Source organism: Lissotriton vulgaris, chromosome 2_1, assembly GCF_964263255.1.
Source record: "Lissotriton vulgaris chromosome 2_1, aLisVul1.2, whole genome shotgun sequence".
Classification (NCBI taxonomy): domain Eukaryota; kingdom Metazoa; phylum Chordata; class Amphibia; order Caudata; family Salamandridae; genus Lissotriton; species Lissotriton vulgaris.
Window position 1 is genome coordinate 867988910 of NC_141687.1, and position 26111 is coordinate 868015020.

General features: G+C 46.8%; 1 protein-coding gene across 1 annotated transcript in view; it reads left to right on the forward strand.

Moving 5' to 3' along the window:
• Positions 1 to 26111, forward strand: part of LOC147731320 (bestrophin-1-like) — a 240912-nt gene that overhangs the window by 75975 nt on the left and 138826 nt on the right. Inside the window, exons 4-5 of the mRNA XM_086958723.1 lie at positions 16237 to 16331; positions 22254 to 22487. Coding sequence (XP_086814849.1) covers positions 16237 to 16331; positions 22254 to 22487 — 329 coding nt within the window. The remainder of the gene's footprint in view (positions 1 to 16236; positions 16332 to 22253; positions 22488 to 26111) is intronic.

Sequence of the window (26111 nt, forward strand, 5' to 3'; positions counted from 1 at the left end):
GCCCCACGAGAGAGTCAGGGCGGGTTGATCAGGGTACACTTCTGGCCCACACCATCGACGTGCCAGGACCCCACTCCACAGGGCACGGTCACGAGCCCCTGTCCTCAGCTCCAGTGACTCCGCCCCGACGGCGCGGGCTAAGATGGATGACGCCCGGCCGGCCTCAGGGCGCCCCAGCGGGCAGGCGAGAAATCGAGGCCCCGGCTCGCCACGCGGCAAGTAGGCCCAGGATGGACGGCCCTCGATGGTCACGCCAGCGGTTGTCTGGAGCTCAAAGAAGCATACCACTGGGATCCGCCGGACTCCAGCAAACTCCTGCTCTAGCAGAGATGGGGGAAGAGGAGGTAGGGCCAGGATAAGTTAGCGGATAAAGATCGGGCCGGCAGGAGCTCTACAGAGCCGCGTCCGCCATCTTCGCCCTCGAAGCCACGCCCCATCACAAAACCACATTTTGACTGAATAAATCTTTTTCTTTTTTATATTTTGATTTCGTACTCAAAGGTTTACTTTGAACTATTTAAGGAGCAATAAATATATGGGGCAATTAAGGAGAGGGCACGATTGCATAGTTTATTTTGCAACCTTCTCAAAGGACTCAGGAGAAAGGATAGTGGGCTAAAGAAAGCCAGAAAAAATTACAAGGGTGTGTATCAAGTGTTCATCACATAATCATCTTACATCATTCATTCTGTGAGTCTTTCATACCATACACTTGTAGTATTCAATCATACATCCACGCGTGAAGTGAAAAAACAAAGGGATGAAGAGAGTGAAAAGAATAATTGGGGTATCCCACCTAGATGCGGGGGCTGGGATGATGGTAAGAATTAAGGTATTGTTGATTGAAAAATGATTTCACACAATTTGTAAATTAGTCTTCAAAAACAATGGCCGTCCACCAAATTGTAACAATATGGCAATTTTCATAAAAGAACAGAACAATAAAGATTGGCCAGTAACAACAAAAGGTTGACACGTTTCGAAACCCCTCTACTCCGGGGGTTCTCTTCAGGATCATGGGGGATCAGTCCTGTGGGAAGATAAAACGGCAAGCATTACTACTATGTTAATTCGAACAACCTTCTAGTTAAATAAGAGACGCATTTACACTCAGACAGCCAAATACTGAGATACAGGGGCTTTATGGGTAATATACACGCAGCTGGGTTTACATCGCATGCCCGGAGCGTGATTACTTGGTGCAACCCGAAGGCACACTTGAAGTTCACGCCCCTGGTGACTGATAGGGCCGGACGCTACACAATCACGAGGTGCTGCGGTAAGGGCTTGGAGATTTGCATAGTGAACACTTATTTCCCCAATTACGACCATCCCGACTTTTACTCTGAGTTGGCAGACAGCATCAGGGAGCATTCGGGGGGGATATACTTTGGGGGGACGATTTTAACATGACCAGACAGCCTCACATCGACAGATCGGATGGCCCTACACGCCGCCCTGCGGCTGCTGCTAGAGAGCTGGAGACACACATGTTGAGGTTAGACTTGTGTGACGTCTGGAGGAGCAGGCACCCCACCCAAGGGGGTTATACACACAATTCGGCGCGCACGATGTACATACTAGGATTGACTATTGGCTTGCCTCTGCACGCCTAACCCAGGCGATTCAGTGCTGCACTGTGCTGCCTCGTACATACTCAGACCACTCTCCCATATTGCTGAGGTTGGCTGCGCCGATGAGGCGCATTCCACCGTTAGCCTGGCGCTTCCCTCCATACTCCTTGCTAGACACCTCTTTCAGAGAGGAATTGGCAACCACTATTGAGATATTCTTTGACACTAATGTGGGCTCTGTAGACTCATTCCAGACCATTTGGGAGACGTTCAAGGTATACATAAGGAGAATCACTATCTCAAAACATTCGGGGGTCCTCAAATCGATTAGAGATAGATTGCGCACATTAGAAGACTAACTCAAGGAACTGGAACAGGCTTGCTTGCGCGCTGGTAGTGAGACCCTAACTCAAGAAATAGATCAAACGCTACGAGAATTCCACGAGGAGGCCGGCGCCGAAGTCAACCATTTAGGCAAGTACGCCATAGCTAGATCATACGGCGAGGGAGAGGGCCCAGGTGCGGTGCTAGCGCTGTTGGCTAAGTGGCACAGGGGAAGAACGGCAACCCCGGTGAAGAGGTCCCCTGACTCTGATGAGCTGCTTACAGATGCTCAAGTTGCGGAGAGTTTTCGGGGTTACTATGCGGCTTTGTATGCCTCGCGTGGCCCATCACCAGAAGAGCGCATACTGGACTAACTGACACACATAGAGCTACCCTGGCTCTCTAATGTCCATTGTGAGTTCTTGGCGCGTCCGATCGAACGGGAGGAAATAGTGTGGGCGTTGTCAGCTATGAAGTCCGGTAGCGCGCCGGGTTGTGATGGCCTCACTGTTGCCTTCTACAAGGCATACTCCGATCTCCTAATTCCTCAACAGCTCACCCTTTGTGAGGATATGGCTGATACGGGCTCTATGCTGCCCACCCTGCGTGAGGCTATACTGGTTGCCATACTTAAGCCTGGAAAGGATCCGGGGGATTGCGCCTCATACCTCCCCTTGTCGCTACTAAATGTAGACGCAAACATTTTTGCTAAATTGATTTCCAAACAAATCCAGCCTGTTCCGGGGCCACCAAGGAGCCACCATAGGCCTATTTTTTATATTTTGATTTCGTACTCAAAGGATTACTTTGAACTATTTAAGGAGCAATAAATATATGGGGCAATTAAGGAGAGGGCACGATTGCATAGTTTATTTTGTTCGTCAGAGACCCAAAGGTGCACTTGTCGGCGGTGCTTCGAGAAGTGGTCCTATTCAGCTCTCTCTCGGGCATAAATGTTAATTTGAAGAAGTCCCTTATGTTTCCTCTCACGCCCGATACAGGTCCCTTTGACCCAGAATACCCCATCTAATGGACTACGGACACGGTACGGTACTTGGGGATACAACTCCATACCGACTCGGAGGTCGTTCTCCGGGAAAACTATGGGAAGGCCATCTATAGACTTGAGGAGGATATCGATAGGTGGATTGCCCTGCCTCTTTCGCTGCTGGGGCGGATATCCCTTATGAAAATGATCGTGCTGTCGCATTTCTTGTTCTTATTTAGTAACGTCCCTATGGTGTTATCAGGTCACTTATTTCGTCAACTGCAATTGTTAATGGTCCGATTGGCATGGGCCGGGATACGACCTAGAGTGGCATGAAAAATTCTTGTGCGGCCTTACGCAGCGGGTGGACTGAATGCACCTGATCTGGAGCTTTATAACCGTGCGGTGCAATGCGCACATGCATATCACTGGATTCATGGGCCAGTGGATATCCCACAAATATGCATTGAATCAATAGTGGCGGATCCGACACCCCTGCCCGCGCTACTTTTCTGAATCGCGCTACTGGCTAGACCTTGAGACCGTAGAACGGGCCTCCTCGATTCCTTGAAATCTGTTATTCATGCGTGGCACCACATGATGGATGTCCAAGCATGTAGCCTATTTACTCCCCTAGGGCGCCCTTGGCTTTGGTGTGCTTGGCTACCTCATGCCTGGACAAAGGGGTCATAGAAGCTTTGAAGACGCTGCAAATCCAGACCATGGGCGACCTGTTTGTGGAAGGCAGAGCCCGCAGCAGTAATGAGGTGGAAACGGGAGACAATCCCCGTTCCTTGTTACCGCGCTTCCAGTTTTACAGAGTGCGACATGCGCTTAAGGACCTGTTGGGGGACGACATGGAGGAGACCACAGTAGTCACTGCTTATGACTATATCGTCAATGCTAAGTCCCCTGCTAAATTAATAACTAACTTGTACCGTATAGCCCTCTCGGAGGGGTCGGCGGAGTACATCAGGCCGAGGCTGGCATGGGAAGCAGAATTGCGGGTTGATTTGGGAGAAGAGACATGGCAGCACTGCTGCACGAGCACAAGAAGGGTTTCTCTGAATGGCCGCCATAGGCTGATATATTTTAAATACCTGAATAGGATTTAATACACCCCTGAAAGATTACATAGATATGGCTTGAGGGACAACCCTGCTTGCGAGAGGTGCGGGGACCCACTTGCTGATTCTTTACACGTTGCTTGGTCTTGCCCTGACATACTGTCTTTTTGGCACTCTGTGTACGGAGAATCGAACGATATTACACAACTGGCGCTGACATCGGACCCATTATTAGCTATATTGGGATATTTTAAGGAATACTCTTGGTTACTTAGGGTGTTACATCAAACACACAAAACGTGATAAGAGGAATGGCTGCAAATAGTCTAACCATTGGCACAGGTTATTTTTCTGCTCACCATGCCCCCTCAGGTTAGCCACCTATGAAGTTTTCCCATGTTTAGGAATGATGGGACTGGAGTCTAAGAATAAACACAAACGGGGCAAGTCACAAACAGCATTTTGTAGTACATACTACAAAATACTGCTAGGTGCCTTTCCTATACCTACCTGTGAGGAGATCAACATTTGACTGTTGGATTGCTACACCTATACATGTACGTTTTAGTAGTAAATGTGGGAGGGACACAAGGGAGTGACTGCAAAATGGCGAATACTTAGAAATAAATAAAGAGGAGGGGCTAAGGGAAAAGTGATTAAATTACTTCCATTAAAACGCATATATCACTTTTAATAATTATTACTGCATAATAAGAAAAGTAATTTGTTTTAATAAAGGTGGGAATTTCCTTACATTTAAATGTCAGGAAATAATTTAAATGTAATCAATTTTATTTACATTATTTAAATATTTATTTCAAAAAGAAGTTAATAGTGCTCTGGCATTTTTTAAGTGTAGTACTATATTTTAAATAGATATATGACAATACTTGAAATTCATATTGATATATTTATTATAAAAGTATTGTAAATATTGTTTCAAGTATAATAAACATGTTTACTTTTTTGCTGTAGCTTTTCATAGGGAGACTATGCAGTTGGGCCAGAGTTCTCTGCATGGTAATAAATATCGAAAAATAAAAACGCTTATTAAACTTGAGATATAAATAAAAAAAATGTTCATGATAAGTATTATTGTCAGATAATTGTATATATTTATTTTAAATCATGAACTAAATAGAAAAATGCTACAGCACTAGGAACGTAATATTGAATTAAATATATAATTAATGTAAAAATAAAAAATGAGTCAATAAATTAAATTGTTTTCCTGAAGTTTAAATTAAAAAATAAATTCACTCCGGAAGTAAAAAAACAACAATTTTATTATGAATGAATAAGTACTAAAAGTGATGTATAACATGTATTAAAATTAATATAATTATATATTATATTTAATCAAATGTATTGTTATAATATTTTTTAAAGGCAAAAATGGATATTAAAATATCTTAGAATTCCATTTTAAATATGCACAATTTTTACACATTATTTTCAACTTTAAATTATATTTATTTATATTTTTAATAATTTCAAATAATGTAATGTAATTTAACTTTATTTACCAGGGGTCGCTAGAGGGCGCACAAGCGGAATGGCTGCCTAGTCGAGTAGCTCCCGCTCCTTGGCAATTTATCCGTAAAATATCCTGCGCCACAGGGTGAGAAAACATCGGATTCACCCCCCATCTGCTGTAGGGGGGTGCCCTCTACACTCGACCTGAATTTGAGGCCGTTGTGTGGTCCGGAACCGTCGGTAGCGCCGATTGAACTTCTACCGCAAGCATGTGCGGAGCCCTTGAGCGGAGGAGACCGGCTGTGGCAGACTACGCGACCCCGGGGCTGGCCACGAGGAGATAGGCCCGGATCGCGAATGAATGCTCGGAGCCCGAGCGACTTCTGCGTGGAACCTTGAGGCCGGAGTGCAGCGGTATCGTCCTCCCATGCACCTCGCCCCCGGCTGGGGGACTGACTCGGGACTGCCTAGCTGGAAGTGAGACGCGGAGCAGTGCGGCAGAGCTCGGGCAGCGTGGTGACCCCTGGACTTGCGGTGAGGAGCCGAGCTTGAGCAACACCCTCCGCGGGGCAGCGCGAGGTGAGAGGCGCCAGAACCGGGCGGGGGCGGCCACTTCTGCGATCCCCGCAGGCGGTGGGGGTCCGATCGTTGCTGTGTATACCAGCCCGCCGGACTGCAGGAGGGCCTCCCGGCGACCCTGTGTTTGCATGCTCCCTGCCTGCCCACGTCGGAGGTGACGCTGGCCCCTGGGACCTCATTGTCTGCATCACCCCCTGCCGGAGGATTGCGGGGCCTGGCCAAGTCCCACACTTGGGCCGCGGAGGGGCTCCTGACACTTATAATCGCGTTGGACGCTGCCTTCCACAATCACCATGGTCTGGTGGCCTGTGCACCTACCTTCACAAAGCGGGGCTGAATTTGGGGCCTACTTTTCTCATAAGGCGACTGTAGCTATACCACTGCTGCTACCGGGCCCTGTAGCCCATCTCCACCGGAGAGACTAAGAGCGCGAAGAGTGACGGACGGCCTATACCCCCCCCAAGCACTGATCACCGTGCATTAGAGGTACCTCAGCCGGCTCGTACCGCACGGAGTTATACCTGCACACTAACGCGCCCCCGGTTGGGATTGTATCGCCACCCCATCAGTGGACACCTGGGCACACAGCAGCGGTCGGACATGAGGCGGCGGAGAGGCTGCGCCCAGCCACCAACATGGTGCGACCCGAAAATCGCCAAACGAAACTGAGCTTTGATGGCGCCAAAAAAGGCACGAAATCGATGCCTGCCGACCCTGGGCCAAGTGATGCGACCTCGAGGACCGTTGCTACTCCCACTAAAGACCTTGACTTGCATAGCCTGTTCCAGGAGATGAGGCAGCGGTTTGCCACTGTGGTGGAAAAGGTTGACGGCGTCACCGCCAGGCTGGATGCCCTGGTTCATAAAGTGGATCGCCACGAGGAGCGCCTAACGGCTACGGAACAACGCATATCCGATAATGATGATATCACCTCGACCCACACCACACAATTGGCCAGGATGGACAACCTGCTCAGAGTCATAGCGGCCAAGAACGAGGATTTGGAGGCCCGCAGCCGACGCAACAACATACGCATCACGGGCATTCCGGAATCCACGGACACGGGCAGGATGGAGCTCTATGTTGAAAAACTACTCAAAGGCTCGATCAGAGAGGCCGCTTTCTCGCCTCAATTTATCATCGAGAGAGCACATCGATCATTGGCACCTGTTCCTAAGCCCGGACTGCCGCCTAGGCCAATCATTGCTAAATTGTTAAATTATCGAGATCGCGATGTCGCGCTGAGGACGGCCCGATCTCAGCAAACCCTACAATACAATGGCGTTAGCTTCTCCATATATCTGGACTTCACCCCTCTGGTGCAGGAAGAGAGACGCAAGTTCATCCCTGTGAAGAAGAAGCTGCGAGAAGCTCAATTGGACTATGCTCTACTCTACCCGGAGAAGCTGCGGATCACACACCAGGGGAAACAACATTTCTTTACAAACCCTCAAAAAGTAGAAGATTTCCTAAAGTCGATCCGTAAGGCACGTAGGGAGGAGCGCAATGCTGCAGCGGATCTGGAGGACGAAGACCCATCCTCGGCAGCGGATGAACACTGATCGCTTGCATCTAATGAACTTTTTACTTCACCTGCACTGTCATAAACTGACTCTTGCTTCGAGTGCATGAAAAGAGGCGACCACACACGACAGAACCACGCTGCCTCATCACTACTGTGGTAACGTAATCCAAGGACCACTCTCCTGACCCTAGCCTCCACCAAGGGCGGTACAGATTCGGAGGTCATGGGCGGATGAAGTGGAGGTGCGTACTTTATGTTGTATCCCTACAGGGTGTTCCCCATTGGAATCTTTCTGTTGTTGACGTTGTTGCAGATGTTGGGGGGGAGGTGGAGGGGGGAGGGACAATGGGTGGGGAAAGTGGCTACTGGCATGATTGGGATACTGGGGTGGGAGGGGGGTTGGGTTGGTTCTGGGAGAGGCTCTTATCGCTTGGAATGTTTGTTCGAATTATGCACTGTTGTGATTACCTATGTCGGCTATTTAGGGTAGGCTTAGTCTCATCGCATAGGCTAGGACTGGTTAAATTGCTATTCTTCTGTCTATGGCTGCCTTGAATGCTAACACACAATTGACCTGCATGTCATGGAATGTTAGAGGACTTAATGATGCTAAAAAATGTCAAAATGTTATCGCTTATCTCAATAGACACCGTGTCCTGGTGGCCATGTTGCAGGAAACCCACTTGTCACCGCAGGGGGGGAACACCTTTGCGAGTAAGTGGGCTGGAGTCCGCACCTTCTCCTCTTATTCCACCTATGCGAGAGGAGTCACCATCCTTATTGCTCGTAGTGTGCCGTTTCATAAATGCGGGGATCTGGTGGATGGTGAGGGGCGCTATGCTCTATTGTGGGGCAGACTGGGTCGTGACACGTACACATTTGTTGTCAGCTATGCTCCTAACGTGGATACACCCGCTTTCTTTACCACATTATGGGGCAAAATCATGGATGTTGGCTCTTGCCACGTTGTATGGGGGGGTGACTTCAATTTGGCATTGATACCACATCTAGTTAGGGCAGATGGAGTGACCAGCTATAAGCCTAGGGCACGCGAGGCGCTGGAGGTAGTGATCACAGAGGGCGAACTGGTGGACATATGGCAGCACTTACACCCCCATGGGAGGGAAGGCACACACTTTACCTCCCACACGGGAACATGGGTGCGACTGGACTATTTTCTCCTTACCAGAGGGATTACCACAGAGGTGTTAAGGGTGACACATTTGCCAAGAACATACTCTGATCACAGTCCCGTGCTGCTACACCTCCGCGTTCCCGGGTGGGATAGCCCCAGACCACATTGGAGACTCCAGCCTGAGATCCTGTTGGATAGTCTGTTCCGAATCGAGTTGAGTGAAGAGATAGCTGCCTTTTTCCCGAGAAACAAGGGGTCAGTGGATTCGGTCGAACACATCTGGGAGGCCTTTAAGGTGACCGTTAGAGGATACTGCATTTCCAAAAGCTTTGGGGTCCTGCGAGATATTCAAAACACTATTCACACACTAGAAAGGGAGCTGCGAACACTAGAACTCCGCATGGTGGCGGACGATAGCCCTGATACACACGCTGCTTTTAGGGACACTTTGTCAAAGTATGAGGAAGAGGCTACCAGGGAGGCTAAGTTCCGTGGGAAACACTGGCAGGCCAGAAAATACTGTGAGGAGATAGGCCAGGAAGGGTACTTGCGACACTTACGCTGGCCTCATGAGAATGCAACACCATCCTTAAACTTACTGACACCCACGGGACCATAGTCAGGGACTCGGACGAGCTTCTTACTGCCTTTACATCTCACTACCACACACTTTATACTTCTGACACAGTGTCCGATACGTCTTATGCTGCTTATCTGGGAGATGTGGCGCTCTGCTGGCTCAGCGATGGGGACAGGCCGTTTCTGGCAGCCCCCTTTGAGCTGGATGAAATTCGCGAGGCCATTATGTCCCTCAAGAACGGCAAGGCTCCCGGCCTCGATGGCATCCCTGCTGAATTCTATAAGGCATACATAGATATTATGGCTCCTGTCCTCCGAGAGGTTTACAAGGAATCTCTGGGCGACGTTGTTCTCCCTGGCTCTATGCGAGAGGTGGTTATTACTTCCCTCTTGAAGCCCGATAAGGATCCCAGCTCCTGCAACTCTTACCGCCCGCTTTCCCTCCTAAATTGCGATGTCAAGATACTCGCTAAGGTCCTGGCTACTCGCCTATCACTACTCATGTCCAGGATCGTATTGCCCGATCAGTCAGGGTTTGTGGCTGGCCGCTCTACCTCACATAACCTTCGCACTTTATTCTCTCTACTCCGCACAGTACACCCCGACATGCCGGTCGCAGCCGTCTTCCTCGATGCCTCCAAGGCATTCGACTCGGTCGAATGGCCTTACTTATTCTCCGTCTTAGCTAGTATGGGGTTCCCGAAACTCTTCATATCCTGGGTCCGCCTACTCTATACTCGACCCACGGCGAGAGTACTTGTAAATGGTCGCCTTTCGCACCCTATTGGCATTACTAGAGGCATGCGCCAGGGATGTCCCCTATCTCCCCTCTTGTTTGCTATAGCTGTTGAACCTCTTGCCTGTCTCCTACGTCAACTGCATCGGGAGGGGGGGATACAATGCTTGCAGCGGCAAATCGATGTGTCTCTCTATGCTGATGACATCACGCTTTATGTTAAACACCCTGAGGTGCACCTTAACCCCCTACTCCGCGAATTCGTTGTGTTCGGCAGAATGTCAGGTGTACACATTAACTGGTCCAAGTAGCAATTTTTCACTTTAACGGAGGCGGTTGCCGATTTTCCCCTTGACTATCCGCTGGAGTGGTGTCGGACTGATCTTCGATACCTGGGGATACAAATTTCCCGAGATAGGAGCGAAACATTACGGTCCAATTACGGGGTAGCAATCACTAAATTAGCTGCCATAGTAGACCATTGGATAACCTTGCCGCTTTCCATGGCCGGAAGGGCATCCCTTATAAAAATGGTGATTCTCCCCCGCTTCTTTTATCTCTTCCTTAACATTCCCTATTTTCCTGGCGCTTTTTTCTTCAAAACCCTGAAGTCGGAGCTGCGTCGGTTATTCTGGGGGGGTAAGAACCCAAGGTTGAAATGGTCCACGCTCATCCTTCCATATGACAAGGGAGGCTTTGATGTCCCTGACTTTGAAGCGTATTATCAATGTGCACAGGTGCAATTCGCCTACCACTGGCTGGCCCCTACCCCATTCGTGCCTCACATTGCGGTAGAAGATTGGATTGTACACCCTATTCCGCTCAATGGGCTGATCCACTGCCCGGAATCATCCATACCTACATCAAACACCTCAGTATCATGTACACTTAACGCATGACGTCGTATTGCCAAGAGCTTATCTTGCCGCCTGCTGTATTCACCCAAGGTACCGCTGACTTTTCACCCTGATCTTGCCCTGCTGCAGGAACAGGGTTTTCGCACCCTATGTGTGAGGGTACGAGTTGCTTGTTGGGGCGACCTGTTCTCGAACGGTCAGTTTAAGTCTGCGGAGTTGTTCTTTGCATTTCATAGCCGCACCCCGCTCAAAGTCTTCTATTACATACGTCTGCGCGCGGGGATGAGGGGCATTCTGCCTGATTTCCCTGATGAACCTGAAATCCTACTTCCACTTCATTTCCTACTTTGCTCACAGGACGGGGCACATCTGGTCTCTGGCCTTTACCGTCAGCTCAGGGCTGCGGCTCTAATGCCTGAGGCTGGTGCCCGGATACATTGGAATGCTGAGCTAACTGCTGACCTCACTGCTGAGCAATGGCAATACTGCTGCACCCTCACGTCTCGCATCTCCGCAAGCAGCAGACTAAAAATCATACATTACAAATTCCTACAACGGATGTATTATACACCAGTGCGGAAACACAGATTCGGCTTAGCGGACGATGACCGATGCGGGCGCTGCCATGCCAAACATGCAGACTTCCTGCACTTGGCGTTTGGATGCCCTCTAGTACTGCATTACTGGCAACAGGTAACGGACGTCCTCACAGTGATGACGAAAGCGCCGTGCCTATGGACCCATTGATGGCACTCCTCGGGCATACTACGCATATCCCTAAATCCTGTCGGAAATTTGTTGATACTGCATTGCTCTTGGCTAAGAGGCGGGTGGCGTGCCGATGGGGCCGAGGCAGAGTGCCTAAATTTAAGGATTGAATAGCAGACTTGATCTACTGTCAGGAACAGCATACTACCGTCGCTGAATTCTTACCGGCCATGAGTAGGCCTAAAGATATTTGGGGCCCCCTAGTGAGCTATTTACTCGCACAGACGGATGATGAAGATACACCTGTGGGGGACTATACTAGTGATTAGCGACACTGCTGGGACTTAAAGTGGGACCACAATTCTCGTCAATACATATGCATTTCATCTCCGTTCTGATGGGGGGTGTCTCCCTGTTGCCAAGCCGTGGGTCACCGCCCTGCCCAGCGCACCCCATATGTTGCTCATAACCATCGACCTCTCTCTTGGTGACGCCTGTCCCCATGCTCATTCCAGGGTCCTTCCATGCCACCCATGACATATACTACCCCCCTCACATACAATGACACTCCGTGACACCATGCATGATGCCTACTATAGTGTTGATTATATGCCGCCAGGACTCTTGTTCTACAACTATTAAGATGAGTACGATCGTGCCTATCTGTATTACTCTATCGGCTCGGGCCTTCATATCCGAGCGTGTCTATAACACCTCTTAGTTTGTTGAATGTTGGGAAGTTTTTTCAACCTAAAAAAATAATAACTGAAAACACTGTTCTGCTGCAGTACATCCTCAGGTGCTTGGCAACGCCGGATGCGCTACTACAATCGCCTGATCCTGTGATACGCTGCCAGGCCTCCGGGATGCCGGTCACAAGGCTGTGTTATATCTGATTGTCACGCTGCCGGCCTCCGGGTTGTAGGCGCAAGAAGCTGTGTACTAATTTTCCTATGCAATAAAGCAGTTTTGAACACCAAAAAAAAAACTTTATTTACCATACAGTTTTATTTTACGTTCCTGCCCTTTTATTTTCTTTGGGAAGGGGTTGCACTAGCAGGGTGTGGCCATGTGGGGAGCTAAACTAACTACAATTTCATTTTTGTTTTTATCAGTAACTTACACTTATAAGTTAAGCTCCACCCCCTTTTTGAGAGGCAGGAGACTTTTAACTAACTTTACACTCTGATTTTGTGAATAGCCAAAAGTAGTAAAATAACTCAAAAGTGTAATAGTAAATTATTTTAGAGAAAAACCCTGAAATTTCTCATCCGCAGTGCTTTAAGTGGATCGAGTCCCACCAGTCTAGTACTCACTGCTGGCAAACCAAGAAAAAAGGGAGGGAAAAGGGGAACCAGAGAACGAAGAGGAGGAACAGAAGTAGGACAGTGATGACCAGACATCGGAGGAAGCCCAGAAAGACCAGAAGTAGAAGGAAATGGACCAGGATCGATGGCCAGAAGCCAGGTACCCCAGGAATATGACCTGGATGAGTAGAACTAGGAGGACCTGGAGGACTAGGAGCAGGGAAAGGACAATACAGGAATAAAAGTAGGAGGAAAGGACCAGGAAGAAGAGGATGATCACCAGGAGAGCCAGAACTACCAAAACCAGGAATACCATGAATACAACGACTATGTCTACCAGGAATACTAGGACCGCCAAGAGGACCAGGACCACCAGTAAGGCTGGAAATAAGAGAATCAAGATTAAATGGATAAGATGAGGACCATGGGGAGGAGGAGGAGCGGAAGAAAGACCAGTAAGAGTAGAAGGATGTCCCAGATCACCATTTGATTAGTGACACAGCCATGAGGAAGACCAAGATAACAATGACCAGAGAACCTGTAGAATGAGGACCTGTGAACCAGAGCTATGAGAACCAGGACCAACATCAGGTGAAATACAGACAGTAGGACCAGAATTGAGATAATTAAGATCAAGGCTATTAAAATTGAAAGCAGCAGGAGGAGGAAGAAACTCAGGAGGAACATGAGAAGGAGGACAACTGGAAGGGTTGCAGGTCTAGGACAAACATGAGGAGCAGGACTATCAGGAAGAATATATCACCAGGGGGACCAGGATTTTAAGTAGGATAAAGTGTGGGGGGGGGGTGAGAAGGAGGTCCAGCAGGAAGATGATTGAGACCATCAAGAGACCTAGGAGTATTGGAGCCAAAACGAGAACAGGAGTGCCAAAATCATGAGAACCAGGGTGAGAAGGACAGTACCTGGTGGATCTGGAGCAGGGGGACCAGGAGGTTTAGAAGCAACTGGGGCTGGGAAGCTGAGAGAAGGGGGATGATGAGTAGTGTAGAAGGAGAAGTAATAGCAAAAGGAGGAAGTGGAGGGGTAAATCGACCAAGGACGAGAACCTCTGAGACCAGGACCACCACAAGGAACATGACTACAGGGAGGATCATAACTTCCAGATGGGCAAGGATGAGGAGGAAAAGGAGGACAGCCCTGAAGATAGGAAAAAGAAGTCCTAGAGGAAGACACTTGAAGGCTTAGGGGGACCAGTGCCATTAGGACCAGAAATACCAGAACAACCAGGAGGATCAAAACTAAGACCATGATAGGCAGCAGACACGATGAATATGGAGGACCTAAACTAGGAGGACCAAGAGGAGTAAAACCAAAAAGAGGACCAAAACCACCAGGGCATCTATTAGGACACACACTAAGTTAAAGAGGCTACTTCCCTTAAAATATTTCTCAATCAAATAAGTAGCCAAAAAATTACATTAAAACACCACACACTTTAAACCATACCCCTGATGAAACCTTGAGAGTGAACCTCATGACAAGTTACAAGAGTTCTTTTCAGCTACTGATACTTCTACCCTTCAGTCGTTTCCCCTTCCATCTCTCTCTTCTTCATTCTCCACCCATTCACCCTTCCTTATTTTTTTTAGCTTTTCTTTCTTCCTTTGACCATTCAACCTGCATTCCCTTCTTTCATCCTTACTTTGCCTTATACCAATCCTTTCACCCTTTTTTTTCTTTCACCCTCTCTTCCCTTCATCCTTCTTCCACTGTCTTTCTCCCCTTCTTCCTTTCTTTTCTCTCCTCTTTACTTTTTCTTTCTTACCTTTCTCTTTCGCACATGCTGTATCTCTTTCTCTTTTTTTGTAGTCCTTGATCACAAGCCCTCCTCTCTGCCCTGGTTTTACATTAAAAGCTATTGATGAGCTTTTGCATACGAACCTGCAAGAAGAGAAGGCCAAAAAAGACCTAGCCAGCATTTTAGTGTGACCTAGCAGCCCATTGGGCCCAGCTGTTACCTCCACTGTAGCTGCAACAGCGGGGGAACTCACAACGAAACTGTATGTGTTTGGCCTTGACCCCTTCTGCTTAAAGAACTTTTCACTGCAGTAAATATTTTGGGGCTTATTTATAAGCCTTGTGCGCTGCTGGAATGTCACTTTTTTTAACGTTGCTGTGGCGCAGAGTGCAGAGCCATATCTAAGAGGCCATGAAGAGCCCCCCCCCCCCCCCCCCCCGGTGGCATTTCATGGCCTTTTAGATATGTCATAAGGCAACGCTGCCCAAGTCGCTAAGTTGCCTCACACTGTATCTGGGAGCCACGCTCTGGGCATTGCAGTGGGTGTTCCCACTTAACACCTATGGTATTTGACAGATTCCCAGATTTACAACACAGCATATATCTGAGGATGTGTCAAAACCATGCGCCTCCCCAGGGGAGTGCCCCTTCCTGCACAAAAACAATTGTGTTACCAATGTATGCAGGCATTCTTGCACCATGGTGCAACGATGCCTGCGTTGGCGCTAGCCACCAATTTGTGCACTGGCACAAGCAGAATGGACTGGAATACGCCGTATTTCATTAATACGGCGCATTCCTGCCCTTTCCATTTGGCATAGGGCAGCATAGCAAAAATACTTGATGCGCTGCCCTGTGCCAAATTTTATGCCCTTTGTTTTAAGTCTAAGTCTTTTCACAGATACAAACCTCCTTCTGTCTTTTCTTTTCTTACTAAATGATGAAAAACATTCTATACATGAGGGAAAAAAGAAAGTTCTGTGAAATTGACTGTGTAAAATGCAGAACAAGAGATGAGACTGGGTAGATCTGTGCCCACCCTTGGAAGTACATTACGGGTAAGCATGAATCACAGGTGCTTACTGGTTGGTACCCCTGACACTACGCTTGCTACCTCTGGTGGCAGAGTCCAAACATGTAGTTTTAGGAACAGAGATTTACAGGTCTCTCAGAGCCATGCTCATTGTATGTAGTTCCCAAACCTTGCCCGTCATCTAATCTCTTAGCATTAAACAGGAGGCTGCTGAGGAGATAGTGCTAATTCAGGGAAAACATTGCGGAGATTCTGGCCCAAGGGTGATGGCTTCCCTATGACTGTGGGTCCTTCGCCACGAGTGCAGAAGACCTTTGTGGATCAGACCCTGGGTCTTTAGAATGCTCACACCTCATTTTTTATTGAAGAGCAGTTTGGCTGAAAAGGTAGAACCCAGTGGTATTGGGCACTACGTGAGGTTAACTGATGGACAAAATGTATTAAGGTAAGTAACTTGTAATATTTTGGTGTCAGAATATTGTTTAGTTTGTGACACATGCACTGTCATAATGTTTTCTGTGATGGCACATACTCAGTGCCAATGCTTGACAGCACCTGACTGTGTTTCTCCTTTTTTCCTATTCTTCAGGTTTATCCTGAACGAGTACCATAAGTCAAACTTTGAGAAGTTGGTCCTTTACTGTGACAATTACTTGGAGCTCATCCCAGTGTCCTTTGTGCTAGGTAAGGACATGGCACCTGTGCCCTTTCCTACAGCATACACATCCCTTCTTCTTCACTTCTTCACATATAATAAAAAGCATCTTGCTCCAATCTGAAATGCTTTGTTGGTTCTGTCATCAGCTGCCGGCGTAGAGGCCAGGTTATGCAATAATTCATATATGGGGGTTCATTAAATGTGGCATGGCCTGGAAATGAAATGCAAGATGAGAAATAGAAACTCTTATACCTCCAGGCTCCACACAGTAATGTAAAGACGTTACTGCTATTGAAATAATGTGATTTTTTTTTACTGCCATCTATGTCACTTAGCACTAATACTTAAACAGATAAGCTCATAACATGTTTTACTCATAGATAACAGACTTTTGATCATTATTGAAACAAGCATACCTTCTTTCAACACCCCACAAAGATTTGGAGGCGAAAGCAATATTAATTTCCAATTTCCCCTTTTCTTGAAATTACTGAGATTGTATGGCACCAATACTGATCCGATGGCATCCATAGTGACTCTGCAATCAGAATTTTCCCTAAAAGGAGCAAGCAGGAACAGTAATAATTTTGTCTTTCAGTTTGACAAAGTCATGTATCAAACTATCAGACTAAAAGACTTTGGAATCTTCTTTCCATGTTCCAATCTCCATATTGCTAAAGCCCAGGTGAAAAAAACATTCTATAAATCATGAGTATTACTTGCACAACACTAAAAATGAAGCTACTGGTCTTTAGATGTAGGTAATGTTTTTTAAGATAGTTTTTTTTAAATAATCTTAGAAAGGATTTTCTGTATTAATTGTACTCAAGCATTTTTAATTGTGTATTAGATAGTAACCTCTAGGGAGGCCCCAGATAAAATGCTGATTTTTAACGAATACAAAGTTTTTATATCCAGCTCTTGAAGTGATTGGATTATATATAGTAACTATAAAGTTTTTTAGGTTTAATCTTGTCTGTCTTTTCTGCCCAAATGCTAGTTAACCTGATGTAAAACAAAATAGGTTACCCTTGCTTTCCAAAGCAATCATTGATTGTAGAATAAGAAACGATAGGGACAAGGTCTTTTTTGTAGTAATGGGGCATCACACACCGTTTTCAAGAGAAATTCTTTAGGTTTGTTTCTTTTTACTGATATAGTGTGACCCTAGTATACTATCTTCTGCACAAAATCTACATTTATCTTTTTGTAGGGTCATTTCTTTTCCCTTGTTTGTGGACAAAACCTGTGCAAAGTTCTTATTGTTTTCTTTAAACATTACAGCACAAACAATGATGTCATCCTGAAAAAGAACAACCTTTTCGTGTTCCTAAATAAACTGTCTATAAGTTTTTGGAAGACAGAAACAGCAGATAGCCATCCAAATGGCATGCATAAACAGCAAAATGCTCCATCTGGGGTCAAGAATGTTGTTAAATACTTACAGTTGTCAGTGAGTTGAATCTGGTGATAGGCTGCACAAAGTTCAAGTGTGGAAATATATTTAGCTTGACAGTCCATTAACATTTGTTTATACAAAGATAGGAGATACGCGCATAACCTTATCCCCTTGCGTGCTCCTGTCGGCCAACGGCCGTCGCGCCCACCACCTTGGTAGTGCTGCGCACCTCCGTTGGCCGCCGCGGCCCCACCCACTCCACTAAACCGCCACTCAGCGGCGGAATTGCCGCCGCGGTTAAGTGGCTAAATCATCAGATTTTTACCTTACTAACACAATGGGAAATAATATTCCAAAGATTCAACAGATTGCGTGAATCTATTGCTGCACATATTAAATAATAAAGTTGAACGCTCATTTCTAATCCACAAAGGTGCACTTCTTGATCACTAGAATGGTGTATTTTGTAAAGTAATTTCACAAGAAAAATCTCACATTTTGCCATGAGCCTTTTTAAAAAAAAATTCTTTGTATTGTTGAAGACCTTAAATGATATCAAAATCATCAGCAATACAAGCAATGGGAACCTCGAGGGGCGTGTCCGGCAGCTGAAGAAGATGGCCGCCTGCTAACACGGCCTCGGGGCCCGCGACCCTAAATCCCTAAGTATTGTTGCATTACTCCGTCCCTGGGACACACACACCAGTGTACTGTCTACCGGAGAGAGCCGCACGCTAAACTCTGCTGGTTAAGTCAGCGAGCGTTGTGGAACAAAAGAAAGAGCGTAGCTGCGGCCCTGAAGCCTGAGAAGACAACCAGCTGGTCAGAGGTGAGAGGATGTAGTCAGGTGAGGGGCCTGAATGCGGAGTGCGCAACACCCCCGCAACGAAAGACAACCTTGCAGCCTGAGTGGTGGTGCTGGGCAGTGGACCCTTGATGACCTACCCCCAGTGCTGGGGCCAGCTATTAAATGATTTCGCCTCCCCTGCATGGCGAGAGCAGCGGGGGGCTTTGTGGAGCACTAGCCCGGCCCCTGGCCATGCACTAGAAGCAGCTGCCCCGATACACCGGGGGGAGCCACAGAGACCAGGGGCACCAGGACCAACAAGAGTTAAAGTGAAGGTCCTCACAACATTAATGGAGCCTGCACTTCGCTCGAGGACCGCATTGATTCCGTGGCTACTGCTATAGCTCTCCTCAGACCTGACCTCCGAAAAATGGACTCTCGGGTGAAGGAAGTTGAGAGCACTACCCAGGAATTGGTCACAGACGTATCTGGTATGGGCAAGCCAATTCTAGAATTGCAGAAAAAGACTGAACACAAGGTGGCCCAGTTAGATGACTATGAGGGGAAGTCAAGGAGGAATAACATTTGCCTCCTGGGGGTTCCCGAATGGGCTGATGAGGGATGAAAACCCAAAACCGGTCCTAGGATGCTTGTTTCCAGTCTAGGGAGGACCTGGCCTGGCGGTTCGGGCTGGACTGTTCTCATTGGGCGTAGGGTTAAGACTGATTTGCATATGGTTGGGTCCAAACTGGAATGTCTTCGTCAGCAAAAAAATAACGGATTTAGGCCCAGATCTCTGTACTGAGTTTAATGTATGACATTGTTCTGCATTCTGTCCATCAATTGTTCTTTTTGCATTTGTCACCCTGAGTGGGACAGGTATGCCCAGATGTGGGTACCATGCTCTCCATGCCACTAGCGTCAAGCTATCCTGGCTGATATGGGGTGAAAACCCAAAACGGTCCTATAATGGTTGTTTCCAATCTAGGGAGGACCTGGCCTGACAGCTTTGGGCTGGGTTGCTCCCATTGGGCGCAGGGACAAGATGATTTGCATATGGCTGGGTCCAAACTGGAATGGCATGGTGAGCAAAAGAACTATGGATTTAGGCCCAGATCTCTGTACTGGGGTGAATGTATGACATTGTTCTGCCATCTGTCCATCAATTGTTCTTTTTGCATTTGTCACCCTGAGTGGGATGGGTATGCCCCGATGTGGGCCCCATGCTCTCCATGCTACTGGAGTTAAGCTATCCTGGCTGATGAGAGGTGAAACCTTGAAACCAGTCCTAGGATGCTTGTTTTCAGTCTAGGCCTGGCAGTTCGGGCTGGACAGTTCCCATTGGACGCAGGGTCAAGACTGATTTGCATATGGCTTGTTCCAAACTGGAATGGCATGGTAATCAAAAAAACGATGGATGTATGCCTATATCTCTGTGCTGGGGTGAATGTATGACATTGCTCTGCATTCTGTCCACCAATTGTTGTTTTTGCATTTGTCACTCTTAGTGGGACGGGTATGCCCAGATGTGGGTCCGGTGATCTCCAAGCCACTGGAATCAAGCTATCTTGGTGATGAGGGGTGAAAACCCGAAACCAGTCCCAGGATGCTTGTTTCCAGTCTAGGGAGGACCTGGCCTGGCAGTTCGGGCTGGACTGTTCTCATTGGGCGCACGGTCAAGACTGATTTGCATATAGCTGGGTCCAAACTGGAAGGGCATGGTGAGTAAAAAAGCGATGCATTTAGGCCCAGATCTCAGTACTGGGGTGAATGTATGACATTGTTCTGCATTCTGCCCATCAATTATTCTTTTTGCATTTGTTGCCCTGAGTGGCTGATGAGGGATGAAAACCCGAAACTGATCCTAGGATGATTGTTTCCAGTCTAGGGAGGACCTGGCCTGGCAGTTCCAACTGGACTGTTCCCATTGGGTGCAGGGTCAAGCCTAATTTGCATATGGCTGGGACCAAACTGGACTGGCATGGTCAGCCAAAAAACAATAGATTTAGGCCCAGCTCTCTGTACTGGGGTGAATGTATGACATTGTTCTGCATTCTGCCCATCAATTATTCTTTTTGCATTTGTTGCCCTGAGTGGCTGATGAGGGATGAAAACCCGAAACTGATCCTAGGATGATTGTTTCCAGTCTAGGGAGGACCTGGCCTGGCAGTTCCAACTGGACTGTTCCCATTGGGTGCAGGGTCAAGCCTAATTTGCATATGGCTGGGACCAAACTGGACTAGCATGGTCAGCCAAAAAACAATAGATTTAGGCCCAGCTCTCTGTACTGGGGTGAATGTATGACATTGTTCTGCATTCTGTCCATCAATTATTCTTTTTGCATATCCTGAATACAGAATGTCTCGAAGAGACAGCACAAGCACTGCCTAAGAGAGACCTAAAAACGTAGCTATTCCTTGCAAGAGAAGATACAGAACATACAGGATTATCCTAAATTTGAACAGGATGTGAAAACCTGGCTACTACAGAAATGATGATCTAAAACAATTCCAATCTACTGTGGTCTACTGCAAATAGCAGCCTCAGTGAATATAAAATACTCTAAGAGTGACAAGAATGGCCAAAGTCCTGAAAGACCATATTGTTACCCATTTTGGCTGGTTGCTATATATGGAGGTTGCAGGTCAGAAACCTAGAGCACACAATCAGGGCCAGACTAGTAACGGAAACCGGCCCTAATAAACGGCTTGGACACCCCCCCGTTCCCCCCCCCCCCCCCCCCCCCCCCCTTGGTGATAGGGGGTGCAGCTGAGCTGTTTGTGAGGGCCGGTTTCAGCCGATTCTGTTACAGGTGACGATATTGCCAACCAATGGCAACAAAAACGGCCCCTCAGAGGCCCAAAACCAGCCCCCAATCTGGCGGCCCACGGGGGAAACAGCCCGGTGCCCGCTACGGTCAGTCTGGCCCTGCACACAACCTGCAAGGGAATCGACCTCTGTTGAAGACTACACAGTCAATTGTGCTCAGTACTCACTATAAGCGACCCTTACTTGTTAAGACTACTATATGGCATTTCCACAACGTTATACATCTTATATGAAAGACTCTTAATTAACCAACGCATATCAGATTTGGGTACGCAACCTTTGAATGAAGAGCTCTGCTGCTGTATGAAGCACACCAGAAGATTCTAATGTTGTCCATCTCTACGGTCCTGACTGCAGGGATGGACAATGCTAAACATCTCATAATCACATTAAATATGACTATTGCATACTATCTTTGCAGAGCTCTATCTCTCTCACACAATACTCTCTCTCTCTCCTTTAATCTAATCATTCCTTATGTGCCTGTTTCCTCGCTATCCAGATCTACAAGACCCTTCCTAAATAACCAACTCTAAAGCTGCAATCAGCATTGACAAAAAATTGGAAAATACAAATTAAAATCACAAACACAACTCAAGACCTGCAGAGTAAAGCTAATCCATCAGCTAATTACAATCATACTTTACACGTCTATCTCTCACACTTCTTACCTCCATCACACTGCTAGGCGTTGAGTCCCAAGGTAAAACTAAAGTCCATCACATTTCACTCATGCATGACCACAAAAGGCTTCCAAGATAGGTCACAACAACAAATAACCTTTCCAGCATCCTACCTATCAAATAAAACACTGTGATGCTCCACAATAGGGTATGATGTGCTTTATAAATGTCATAATGCAATACAATGGCTGTTTGTTGGTCATCATTGTTGTTTCTTCTTGGTCTCTGCACCACTCCCCGGCCCCTGCAGGTTTCTACGTGACCCTGGTGGTGTCTCGCTGGTGGGGTCAGTATGAGAGTTTGCCCTGGCCAGACCGGCTCATGTGCTTGGTGTCGTGTAATGTCCACGGAATGGATGAGTACGGGCGCATCCTGCGCCGCACACTGATGCGCTACGCTAACCTGTCAGGTGTGCTGATCCTACGTTCCATCAGCACGGCTGCTTACAAGCGTTTTCCTACTAGCGAACACCTGGTGAAGGCAGGTAGGTGCATCACAAAACAGCTGCCACACAATTACTAACATTTAACGATATTTTTATTTTGAGCTTCTGCCTGTAGTATAAAATACAGCTGCCTATGCAGAAAATATTTTGTATGTATCAGTGAGACTTGACTTGCAGCTGCCTCTGCTGTCCCTGGTCTGTGTGTCAGTGAAGCTTGCACTTTTGCGGCCTCTGCTGTACCCATACTGTGTGTCAGTGAAGCTTGCCTTAGTGCAGTCACCGCTGTACCCTTTTGGCCTGTCAATGATACTTGCGCTTGCTACTCTGATCTGTGCTGTAAATGTTGCTATGTGTAACGTTGGCCAAGTTGTAACTTTACCACATTTACTGCTGCATAATTGTGCATCACAACAAGTTTGAGAATGCCCACCATCTTGTGAGTTCGTGGGCATTCTCAAACTCCTGTCTGACCCTTCCTCACCTTGGAAATTGTCAGAGATTTACTCCGGCACAGTGCTGACTCATATACACTTCCAAGATGGGAAGGGGAACAGAACACCTCATAATTTTATGAGGTGCGGATGGAGAGAAAAAGTACACCTGCAAAGCAACATTTCACAATGAGAAAACGTTCCATTAGGACAACTTGCGTTTTGGAAATAATAAAATCGAAATCTGTCACAACCAAATTGTCAGATGGTATTGCCTTCACGCTTTCTTCTTGACAGCCTCCAAGGGGTGCCTTCAAAGCGTTCAGATCTAGAGAAACTATTGCTGAATTAATCAAATCTGAAATAATCAAAAGGTATTGACTCAATACTACAACATGATTCGCTCTGTCAATGTAGAGAAACTCCACTCATGATGACGGCAGCTGCCCTCAATATCCCTTGAAGAAAACCGGCATGGCTCAGGTGTCCTCAACCATTATGATACACATTTGTTGCAGCCAGTATTTATGATGCATAGATAAGTATAGTCACATATACTCACAAATCAGGAAATGCAGGTATCATTGTTTGGCCCAGGTGCAAAGCAATGAGTGGCCACATACACACACCACCACCATAACACTGACCCTGCTCGCATATCTGTATGATGGGAAACAACACTTACAACGCAACTTTTACAACGCACTATCTTTACAACTAAACTTTTACAACGCAACATCCATTACAACGCATGCCATTACAACGTAACCATTACATTGCATGTCACTACAACGCATACCACTAACACGCCTGTCATTATAACGCAGTCATTACAACGCATACCATTACAACGCATACCTACACTACCCAACACTTACCCTACTGTTGCACCCCCTGGAGTTAGAATTGTAATTCTTACCCCTACACTATCCAACACTTACCCTACTGTTGCACCCCCCCCTGGAGTTAGAATAGTAATTTTTACCCCTACACTATCCAATACTTACCATACATGCAATGTCATGGTATGCGTTGTAATGGTATGCGTTGTAAATGTAGTATGCGTTGTAGTGGAATGCGTTGTAAAGGTAGTTTCAAAGAATTCGTTGTAATGGCATGCATTGTAATGGAATGCGTTGTAATGGATGTTGCGGTGTAAAAAATGCGTTGTAAAGGTATGCGTTGTAAAAGTATGCGTTGTAACGACATACATCCCTGTATGATTGTATGTAGTATGTGTGATCCAAGACCTGGGTTTCCAGAGGATTCACGATATTTTACAAACTCTAGATTCAGCTCCAAAACCTAAATGTAAAACAACAGTGCCACTACGTGGCGTAATAGAACATAGCACCCAAGGCTACCGAGTTCTGAGGGGAAAAAACACTCCAGACAAAATCATTGTATTGATTTGTAATATTTATATAGCGCTTCTACCCCTATGCTGAAGCGTTTACCTACATGGGTAGCATGCTACACCATGTAGGGTGTATGGATACATGTGTGTGGTCTTTGATTTGTTCTTATGTGGGAAGTGGTTCCATACGATGTGTGTGGATCACCAAGGTGTGTTTATCTTGTTATCGGACGCGGCACTTAGCAATGTGATGGAAGAAGAATCAGAGAGCCAGGCATGAAGTTTATGGTTTTCAGTAAGTTGGCATTTTTAAACAGCTCTGCAGGTCCCTCTATGTTATTGATTATGATCTCAGTCCACTACCTTACTTGGGTACTACCCTGGTTGTCGACTTTCTTTAATGTTGATGGTCCTGACCAGGCATAGGTTGGAGGGAGAAATTTGTCGGGATGGACTGTTTTAATACCATCCCATATCTGATGGTCAGTGTGAGATGTCACAAAGAAATCACAGCCTGAAGAGGTAGATTAGATTAGAGCCCACCACTGACCAGGGGTATGTGGCAGGTATGTACCTCAGGTATTCCATGCCTGTTCAGTTGATGGTGGGCTGTTTGGTGCTGTGGGCTTTAAGATTACCTGGGATGGATGTAAGCCATAGGAGTTTTGTCTTATGTGAGTGTAAAAATGTCATGCAGTATGAGGGAATTATTATTCAGCCTGTATGAACTACAATCTACTGAGTGACAGCTCAGTGTTATGGAATTAGTAATAGTGCGGGCCAGGAAGGTTATTTAGTGTATTGTATTGTAATTTGCATGTGCATAGCGCTTACTACCCCAGACAAGGGGCTTCATTTATGAGAAGTGACGGATCGGTGCTTGAAAGCAGCGATGCGTCACTTCTCAGTGCGCCCTCCTTGCGACATGATTGATGCGTCATAATTACTGTATGACGCATCATGTCGCAAGGAGTTACAGATACGTCAGTATTTCTGACGTATCTGTAGGCTCAAAAGTGTCGCATTGATGGAGTGTGTCATAAAAGTGACGCAACTCCAGCAATGTGTCCTTTCACATGGGGCAACCATGTGAAAGGGCCTGCGTCAGTCTTACGCCTGCTGTGAGGCAGGCGTAAGATATTGACGCATTTGCGTCCTAGAAGTGGCGCATTGAAATCTCATAGATTTCACTGCGTCACTTCTACGACCTTTTCTTGCGTCAATACGCCCCCCTTGCATACATTATACCTGGCGCAGGTATAATGTGGCGCAGGGGTTTACAAAGTGACGCATCTACCTAGATGCGTCACTTTGTAAATATGGCGCAACAAGGCGCATTGTTTACGCCACTGGTGCGTCACAAAAAGTGACGCACCGGCGGCGTAAAGGTGACGCACAGCCTTATAAATGAGGCCCAAGGTGTTGAAGCACTTTACGCCAGGCATCACACTGCTCCCGAGTCCAAGGTTAGTTGTGTTTTTTCTGTGGTTATTGTTTGTTATAGGGATTAGTCTTGGGCTCTTAGGGAAAACATTCCAGGGATTTACTCTAATTTCTATGTGGCAGAATACATTAATAGGAGTTACAGGGGATCTTTAGTGGGAGGGCCAATGTGAATTCATGCACATGGTTGGTGGTATTAATGGATGAGCTACAGGCGATTAGGGACTGTTAGTTTACTGACGGTATGAGTTTTAAGGGAGAGGTTGTGATCTTTGAAACACGATGTATGCAATTTGAAGAAGTACAATAATAGGGATTAAGGCAAACATGCATGTGACTTTGAATAGGCTGTTCTCAGAGAGAGGAGGCACACTTAGGATGGAAAGTAAGGAAAGTTTTATCTGAAAATCAAGGGAAGGTAACAATTGGAAG